This window comes from Crocuta crocuta, unplaced genomic scaffold (genome assembly GCF_008692635.1).
Source record: "Crocuta crocuta isolate KB4526 unplaced genomic scaffold, BGI_CrCroc_1.0 scaffold4, whole genome shotgun sequence".
Classification (NCBI taxonomy): Eukaryota; Metazoa; Chordata; class Mammalia; order Carnivora; family Hyaenidae; genus Crocuta; species Crocuta crocuta.
The window spans coordinates 1,239,063-1,249,421 of record NW_027529996.1 but is presented as its reverse complement, the minus strand read 5'-3'; the positions used below and the strand labels follow the sequence as shown (position 1 = coordinate 1,249,421).

Sequence of the window (10,359 nt, the reverse complement as noted above, 5' to 3'; positions counted from 1 at the left end):
CATGTATTTTCTTTACACCACATTTATTAAAGTATCAATGACCAGATCCTAAAAAGAGAAGGCACAGATCTGTCTCCCTCTGGTGAATTTCTGGTGTCTAATGAAGGAAATGTCACCAGCTCTGCAAATTCCCATCCTTTAGAAATGAAGCAAATCAGTGCAAATGTGTACAAGCAGGGACCATGAGATGGAGATATTATATTAAGGAATTTGGATTTTCTTGTCATTTATAAGAATGTTAAGAGAGGAGGTAGGTACCAAAAATGTTCCCAAACTCCATCCACATTCAGGCCATGTCACGGATTCACTATGGGATACAACAGTGTTTGAAAATTCTATTTTAGGAAATCCAACATAGTTCTATTCTCTGCAAACTGTTCTAGAATCTGGCCGTGTCTACTCTGGGGTGTCTTGAGTTTTCAGTTCCTCCAAAAAAGTGCTGGTTGGTATAATTTGCCTTGGCAAGTCTCCCTGACAGGTACAAGTTCATTGTCAAGGCCCATATTCTATAACCTGCCCAAATCCAATGCAGTCTCCTGAGGACACTATATCTATATCCCAGACATCTTTCTCTCTTTTTTCAGCAATCAAGAAGGTCCTTTCTATGTCAAATTTTCTATAATTTCATAGATGATCCATTCTAAAGTGATAAAAATAATTTGTGGTAGATTGGTAATGAGGGGGGTAATGGATTAGTTTGTTACCTCTCTGAAGAAAAAGAAATTGAATTTTAAGAGGTCCTGGTGTTGAGTTAGAAGGTGTTACAACTTCCCAGGGGCATTTTTAAAAATATATATATTTATTTATTTTTAAATGTTTATTTTTGAAAGAGAGACAGCATACACGAGGGAGGGACAGAGAGAGAGGGAGACACAGACTACAAAGCAGGCTTCAGGCTCTGAGCTGTCAGCACAGAGGCCAAGGAGGGACTTGAACCCACGAACTGTGAGATTATGACCAGAAGTCCGCTGCTTAACTGACTGAGCCACCCAGGTGTCCCTCCATGGGCATTTGTGACATGTGGTGTGTTTTTGGATGTCCTAGTTACTGGAAAATATTACTTAAAGGATTAATGAGGGAAACTTTAGATCTCGAAACAGGATGGTGAAGGGAATTCTGAATGTGGTGGCATTAATCTTATAGAAGTACTTGCTTGACTATGCATTCTATATTTGAGTTGGTCCTTTGTAAAGCATTCATGGAACTTGTCATGGACCAACATATTCCTTCATGAAGGGTATTAGGTCTATAGATTTCCATAAGATATCTTACCATCAAGGTTTGGAGGGAGGTAGGAGCGTACCTTTTACAGGTAGCCCAACTGAAAAAGATAAAGGCAGGGTGAATAGGGTTGCCAGATTAGAAAAAAGTACAGGGCACATCCAGTTAAATTTGAACTTCAGATAAACAATGAATACGTTTTTGGTATGTCTCATGAAGTGTTCTGGAAATTCTCATGCTAAAAAATGTTGTTTATCTGAAATGTGAATTTCACTGCATGTCCCGTGTTTTATCTGGTAAGCATAAATATGGAAGAGAAATAATTGAAGATGGAGAAAGAGAGGAAATAAGACTGATTAATATTCCACATCCAGATACCAGACTTAAGGAATTTTACAAAGTTTTTGCTTTGAGCATGACAACTCATGCAGATCCTTGAATTAGTCATGCATTTTCTACTGCGAGTCTACATGGAGGCAGATGACAAAGGTGTGGAAGGGTGTCGTTTGCCTGTGTTTTGAGAAGGGAACAGTGTTGGAACCACCTTACGTTGATGAGTCTCTTGTGACTCTCTCAGAGCCACGGCCATTCACCTTAACTGAAATCAGATCTTTAAAAAGCAAGGGATTTGAAGAAATAATTTTTCATGGAAGACTTATCCTCATAAGCAGAAGGGATCTGTGTTTGGAAGAACAACTTTTGAAGTGCACTGGTTCTGTTGCTGATGGAAACAAATGTGAATCTAATTTTTTTGCATGATAATGAAGTTAATAAATACATTGACATTTGCAACTTTTAAGAGGCTTCCAGTACTCCAAAGCTGAACTATTTGCTTGGGGGAACTCAGATAATTTCTAAAGCACATTCCTTCCATGATTTTTTTAAACAAAGGCTATTTTAAACAACAACATAATTTCTCTTCATATTTTTATCCCAGATCACAACAATGAAAAATGGCAATTAATTAAGGCTGGTCATAATGTGCCCTTTTTCTTTAGGATAAGTTTGCTTTTTGATAAGATACAATATATTAACACACAAACCACATACAAGCACATACTCTTGACTCATACAAATATACATGTAGAACTAATACCTACTAAATCGTACCACAAATGAAATAAAAACTGCACAATTTTCAATAGACTCAATCGATACGTTTTACAAATTCTACAGAACATTTTATTGATGTCATTGGGAAAACAAACAATTGAGAGCATTATTTAAAACTGTAACACAGGAGCCACCAGTAAGTTATGGCAAATATAGCATCTACACCATTGTGTCACTGTAATCTAGTCGAAAAGACTAAAAATGCTATCAAATAAAATACTTTTAAAAACCTTGTTTAGCATATCCTGAGGGACACTGTGCATTATTTTCTGTTAGCAGTTCAAAACTCAAACCCTCTACCTATGAAGTGCTCATTTGGATGAGCAGCCAAAGGTTAGAAGGTTGTATCATTGTATCTGTAAAACTAGAGAACTGGAAACTCACGTGGGCAAGCATTTCCTGAGACTTCCAACTTTCTGGTCTGGAATGCTAACAGGGGAGAATCTGAACAGGTAACCCTGGCTAAGACATGTCAGGACCTCAAAGCACTATAAAACAGCTTTAAGTCAAGATGAGTTGTTTATTTGTAATTTTGATTCAAGTCCATCTTCAATTCTCTAGCTTGAAGCATAATTGACAATGTATTTAGACTATCATTGCTCGTCATTTCTTATTTATGATGGCCTCATTTTTCACTGGTCCTCTAGTGATTTTTTCTCCTCTTGAACATTTGAGTATCTGAATTATGTTTATGCCCATTAATGTAGGAAATACTGATTTAAGAGTTAAAATGGCAATAGAGTCAGATTGGGTGATTAGAGAGTACAGTTGTACTTGGATAATGTGTGTGTGTGTGATGTGCATCCCGTGTGTGTCTGTGTGTTTGCATGTGTGTGTGCACACACAGGCACATACATGCCAAACACTTGATGCTCTAGTACATTCACTGTTGGGTGATGCTCCATGAAAAGTGAGTTTTCCCAGTATGGCTGAAAGTAAATATTGAGGTCATCATATAAAATATCCTAAGGCTTTTCAAAGATGCCTCCTCATTCTCTGCACTCATATGAATATGTGGTAATAAGGGAGACATAAATGATAATGGCGGAGTATTCACCATTTCGGTCCTTCAAAATTACAGACAGGAAAGCAAACCAAAAAAAAAAAATGATATTCTTTGCATATTCCCCCTCATCCCACCCACTCCTTTGATTTCCTGCTGCAGATAGGGTAAAAGCTGGATTCTGTTTCTGTTTTTGCCTTGCAGGACTTGTGACATAAAGTCTTAAGACAAAGCCAAACAAAAAGTGCACCAAGATGTATCTCCTACATCTTGGGGGCCTACTTGTAGCCCTTGGGCTCCTGGCTCTCCAGAAAGACAATGCCCTGCTAGGACAAAGGAGCAGAGGCTAAGGGTGAGCTCTGATTGCATAATACTAGTCCTCACCCTCACTTTTAATTTAAGGCCCACAGCCTGCTCCCTAAAGCTGCTCCAGGGCAGAACCAGTGGGCAGAAGACAGCCAAAGGCACCTTCTCTCCATTCCCTTTTCCAAGGACACCCTCCTGGTGGCTCTGCCTCTAGCTAGAGGACCCATGGTCCACTTCTACCTGCTCCCCCCTTTAGAAATTAAGGCAAGTCCATTTATTCTTGGTGCCTACTATGTAGGGACTGTATGTCCACGTGGAAACCAGAACATTGACTTGAAAGTACCTTTTGTTCAACAAGGTTTCTGTGTGCATATCATTAATAGCAATAAAAAGCTTTCTCCAGTAAAAAACTGCACGATTAGTCTAATGCTTCAGCATGTTTGTTTTTTCCAGCACCCAAATGACAAGTATGGCAAAGCTAATTCTAGGCAAACATGATAAGAAAGCATCTAAGTTCAAGAAAATACAACATAGTTACCCCTATATTTTATTCATTCCTCATTAATATGTTGAAAGATTTGTTTTCTGTCATATTTATAAGTTAAATCCTTGTGTCATTGCAAGTGTGCTTGGCTGAAGATCCTCCTGAAGGATGAATAATGAATCATCAGAGAGAAAATCTGCTCACAAAGCAAATTGACAGGATGTAAATTTCAATAATCCATAGTCTTTTAAAAAGGATTCCTATCAACTGCACATTCACGGCAGGTGAAAGAGCTAAAAAGACAGTAAACTGCAAGAGGAGGGAAAGTGGAAAGAGAACTATATTCATAAATAAGTCCCAAGCTAGAATATTTTTACAAAAATATTTGAATATGATCAGCTACTCTACTTTCAAAGGTCTTAACCACTTTTTCCATACCTTGTTAAGGATTTCAGTCTCAGACTTAAGTGATTTAATATTCTCAGTATTTTCCCTTGAAGGGGAGACCTGTGGTTAAACCTGCCCATCTGTGTGTGTCTGTGTGCATTAGCGTCTGTCTGCCGGCAGGTGTGGGTATGTGTCGGCATACTGGCTGTGGCACGACACAGACACACAACTGGAATGTGGAACGGTTGCACAGATGCATGCGCTGCAGCTTCTCCCACGCAGAACTACACATGCTTCATAAACATTCTCTTCAGTGTAAAAATGTTCTCCTCCCTCCTGCAGCTGCTAAAAATATACTATTTTCTGATAATGAGTATTTACAATCTTATAACTAGCTCTTGATTATTCATAATCTTGACATGATCTTGAGATCACCCCCCCTTACCTAGTTCTAAGAGATTAAACCACGTGTCCTATGTTTAAATTGACTAAAAACTGAGGGCATGCTTTTATTTTTCTGTGGCCCTACTTTGCATGGACTGCATTTCCCCAGGAAACTATTGAGGTGCCATTATTTCCAAACATGAAGTTAAAACCATTCATAAATTATAAGAATTTGAGCAATTTACAGATTTTTAGAAATGCTTCACAATATTCCTGTGAGGCACACGGATAAGGGTTATTGTGCTCTTTTCGAATCTGTTAGAGTTGTCAAATATCACAAAGACACCAAGGGGGATCAAGTCTCAAAGCTGAGTTATCATTTTTCTTCCCCACAGATGTGGACTATCAAATGTTGGGACACGGAAAGTTTCTGTGAAACTTTTGCCTCCGTCCCAGGCTCGATTCTGGGGTAGGAGAGAACCCAGAAGTGATGAGTCAGTGTTAATTTTCAGTCTGCTCATACCACATGTATTTAAGCGTCTCCTAAAAGCATTTTATGGATCCTTAAGATTTTACACTCTATGTGGCTTCAAAAACTGTTTTAATTCTTTCTGTAACCCTTCCTCTTTCCTCAACTTTCCTTGATGTCAAGTAAAAATTTGAATTGAAGCTTCTCGAAATATGTCCCTCAAAATTTGGGATTTAGAGTTATATGTTTGGAGATGCAAATTTGGTAGGACACAATCTTTCATTTCTTTGGTAGCACAATCTTTCATTTCTTTCTTCTTTCTTTCCCTCCCCCCCCTTTTTTTAAATCAAGAGAATGAATAGGGGAGATTTTGTAAGAGTTCTTTTCAGAGTTTCCTGATTTTAACACATTTGTCATAATTTTTTATTTACTGAGCATCTGCAGGGCAATATTATTTAAGAGATTCCTGAATTATAATGGCATCCATCTCTTCCCTCTCCTCCATTTTTCACTACAAGGTTGGCACTAATCATTCTTTCAAAAAAGTTTTTACTCTATATTTATAGCTGCCTTCAATAGAAACACTGTGAAACACTGTTATATTTATATAACACAAAAAATTACTGATTATGGCTTCCAATATTATTGATGCAGGGAAACTGATTTGATGCATATTTTCTATGACCAAAAGTTAGCAATGATCCACCAACTGCAGATGACTATAGAATATTATATTATACCAAGTCTCACAAAAACAAATTTCAGTACAACAATGTAATACACATTACGTTGGGCATTCAATTGCTTTGAGTCCCATATGGCAGCTGATTTAAAAGAGCGAGCGAAAGAGGAAGCGGAAAGGTTCAGTTAGTGGAAACAGTGTAGGAGCCTTAAGGTTGAATTCAGAAACACAATCAAGTAAACACTCATGAGTTATATGTTACAAAGACTAATTCTGAAAAACAAAATTCACTGATCTTTTTTTATCCCTAACACTAGAAGCAGATTTTGCTCATCAAATGGGAAATGAAATATTTATAGTAATGCAGAGTATGATAATCATCACTGAAGAAATGGATTCCCCCTTTTCCCACCCACTACCAGCCTAATCCCCTCAGAGACTCAGTGGAATAGGAAGATCAGAGTGTTTATAGATAATAGGCCTAATACAATGAGTCTTCTCTATCCTACTTGTGGATCCTCCAAATGGGACTATCAAGTGTTGGCTTCTCCCTCATCAAAGACATAGTTGAGCTTTATGACAGTGCTGATGAAATCCCCAAGTTCTACAAAATCAGCAGTGACAATATTGATGCCACTCTCTCCTGGCTTCTGTGTGCGGACCCACTGCATCATGGCAGGAAGAGCTCTGAGAAAGAAAAGAAAAAGACAAGTCACAGGAAGCAAGATACTATTTTTCAAGCTTACAATCCCCAGGCTTTCCTTTAGTTTTATAACTTATTAAAATAAATCCCCCAATTATAGACACAGAATAGGAAAAAAAAAAAAAAAGCCAAATGGACAATGGTAAAATTTTAACCTCTGAAGGAAGTCTGCAGGAGAAACATTCACTAGAGTGGTCCATACTGGACTTTTCCTCTTTGGAGATCTCAGTTGCTGTGAGAGTTTAGATTTCCCACTGAGAGTTTAGAGTATAGATTTCCCACTGAGAATACAACATTCTTGCACTTGTATTTGAGTTTGGCATGGTATGATTTCAAACTCTGCGAAGGTATGGGGTCAGGGATGACTGCATACACTTAACAAACATTTATTATGAGCCTGTTATTTTTAGGAAATGTGCTAGACACTATAAATAGATAATAACAGCAAAAACCTCTGCATCCAAAGAGTGCATGGTTTGCTGATAGGCAGGTAGATACAGAAAAAAAATTAACATAATACACAATCAAGTCTCATCCTTTACGCACATTTATTGATCACCTATTATATTCCAGATACCACTGGAGGCCCTTGGAAAACTTGAATGAATCAAGAAGATAAAAATATCCACCTGTGAGGAGCTTACATTCTAATAAAAAAGGACAACCAATAAATAATAATCATAAATAAATTATATCATTTGATAGGAGGGAATAAGAGCTATAAAAATGGAGACAAAAAAGAATTAGGAGTGTGCAGGTAGAGAGGGGTGGTATAGATTACAACTTAAAATAAGATGGGTTATAGGCCTCATGGACAAGGGGATGTTTGTGCAAAGTTAAAGGAGACAAGGGAGTTAGTCACATGAGTATCTAGGGAAAGCATTTCAGTTACCACCATGGCCCTAAAGGGGTAGCAAGCCTACTTGGAAAAAGAAAGGGGAGAGTAGTGAAAGATGAAGCCAGTGAAATGTGGAGGCTTTGGAAGATCTTGAGCAGAGGAGTAGTACAATCTGACCTTCGTTATAAAAGATGACTCATTACTATGAAAGCATAAAGGAGAGTCATCCAATTTGGCCTGCAAGGTCAGGGAAAACCTTTCAGAAGCATGATCCCTGAATGTTGAGGGATCAAGAAGATTAGCCAGATAAGGGTGGGAATGTGGGATAGAGGATGATGCAATGCATCTCATGGGCAGGAAATACCATTTCTTCATTTATTGACAGTAGGGTGTGTTCCTAGGAGCAGGGCATGCAGACAGAGAGACATGGGTGCTGTCAATAATGCTGTGCAATATCCTCTGAGAGCCCGTTGAAGTGACACCTACTGTGACTTCAAGTGTCAGGAAGGGAGGTTTCCATGGGAAATGGATAAACAAGCAGCCCTGAGAGATGATAATATGACAACAAAGAAAGTGGGAGGATATAGACGTGGACATTGAGTTCCCGGGTGAGATAGAGAGGGAAGGAGAGAGCAAGGGGAGAAGGAGAAAAGAGAATGATGTGGGGAGTAAGAATCTCAGAGAAGTTACATCATAAAATTTATGGAAGTCTTAAAAATGTTGAAGAGATAAGAAGAAACCAGATGTTAGAGGGCTTTCAAAATATAGAACAATGGTCAGCTGTTAACCAGGGAAATCGTATGCTTAGGTTTGTGATTGGAGAGAGTGGCTTGCCTTCAGTGTGAACAAATGAATGGGACAGAACTGGAGCGGGGGCAGAAGTGACAATTAGGGACCCATCGAAGTAATCCAGACCAAAGACAGTGGAAGCTTAAGTTGCACCAGCAGCAATAGATATATTTGTAAGGAACTAAGGAGATAAAGTGATAGTTGCTTAGTGTGGGTTGGGTGGAGATGGAGAGGAAGAAAGTGGCCATGAATGATGCTTCAATTTCTAGTGGTATTCCAGAAGGTGGACATCATTCACTAATCCTGAAACATAGGAGGAAAAGTTTTCCAATGGCCGTGCTAAGCTTGGTCTGCGATGTTGATTTTGAAGTGACTTTGGGACACAGGAGTTGACATCTCAACTGGTAGTTAAGTACAGATCTGATATTTCAGGACACAAAATGCTGTTAAGAGCCATCACATAGAATAGTTAGAGCTACAAGCGTGGATAAAATTACCTGATTTTGCAGAAGGAGAAGAGAAGAGAGAGTTTGAAGATCATGTAAGGGTTGGGCAGAAAACTTGATTCAAGAAAAGGAAAAGGGAAGGAGGTGTAGAAATAGAAGGAACATCAGGAACACGTAATTATCATGAAAATCAGGACAAAAAGGAAGACAGGCCCCTTTTGGTGTGTGAAACAGAAGTATGGAATGTAACATACGCACATTTCTCCAGATCTGAGAAAGCGTATCTGGTCTCAATCTATCCCAAGCAACACTGGGTTGACTGCCTTGGACTACATTAATCTGGTAGATAATACCTTAAAAATTCTGATCCATGTTTTTCGGCATATACATTTTCCCACTGAACACAGATAGAGGAGGATGCAATTGCTTCTAAAAGAGCATGGCATGGATCTAAATGCCTTCAGAGAATAGACTGGCAGGTGGAGACATTTGGTCCTCACAGGAATAGTTTCAGAAGATAATTGTATCTTATAATGAAAAAATCTGGATCCTGAAGCACAGACTCAAGTGTGTTCAAGTTCATTAGAAAGGCAGATGCTTTTGCAATGTGTGTGCAGCCACTCGGGTTTGAATTCCATTACTTTTCCTTCTGGATTTGCTAGAGCAGAAGAATTCTCTCTATTGTGAACGCAGTATAGCTTTGGCATTTTAGAAAAGGCACACACTCTGTGGAAAAAGTTATAGAATCAGGGCATTTCCTGGGAAGAATGGGTGGGAGGTGGGAGGTGGCATGAATAAGATGACCCTGAGGCCAGTGCTGATTACGTATTGACCTTAACTGAGTGGCTGGTTCACTAGATTCCTTGAAGCTCAAGGTCACAGCAACCAATTCCCATCTTAGAACCATGACCACCACAGAAACAGCTCCTCAGATGCCGTCTAGCACTCAAAGATTAAAATTCCTGGGCCCAAATTTAGCAACTCATTATCATCCCCATAGGGAGATGTTAGGAGAATGTAAGACTACTCTGCTGTTTCCTATAAAATAGATTGCTCTGAGGATCGATGAAACATCCTCTTGGAATAGTTTGTGGGCCTCAGGTGAAAAAAAAGGGTTTTCCATTTAAAATGCCATTTCTCTGAGTTGTGGGAAAATTTCTATTTTTCTGTTCAGATATGCTTTCCTAAAGACAATATGAGACCAAAGACAAAAAAGCAATAATGCCGGGTCGAATCTCAAATACTTGGACAGTTTTAAGTAGAATTAAATAAAAAGACTCAACATACTGTGTTAAAACCAGCTAATGCTACTGAAGTTATAGTAATTATTTAGAGTGGCATTACTTACCCCATTTTTATTATAGCCCCTCATGTAACCTTTACAAATATTTTTTCCCACTCACCCTTCTGCTTCATGATAGACTGTGTTGACATACTGATTATATATCTGTGTTTTATACACAAAAAGAGTAAATTTTGTATTTGCCCTACCAAGAACCAAGTCTTGCCCCTTTGGATGCAATATTGATATTGA

The 10,359-nt window shown here is 38.6% G+C and overlaps 1 protein-coding gene across 1 annotated transcript in view; it reads right to left on the bottom strand.

Moving 5' to 3' along the window:
- Positions 1-5,974: 5,974 nt before the first annotated feature.
- PLCXD3 (phosphatidylinositol specific phospholipase C X domain containing 3) overlaps positions 5,975-10,359 on the bottom strand; it is a 163,058-nt gene continuing 158,673 nt past the window's right edge. Inside the window, exon 3 of the mRNA XM_077763424.1 lies at positions 5,975-6,736. Coding sequence (XP_077619550.1) covers positions 6,583-6,736 — 154 coding nt within the window. The 3' untranslated portion in view covers positions 5,975-6,582. The remainder of the gene's footprint in view (positions 6,737-10,359) is intronic.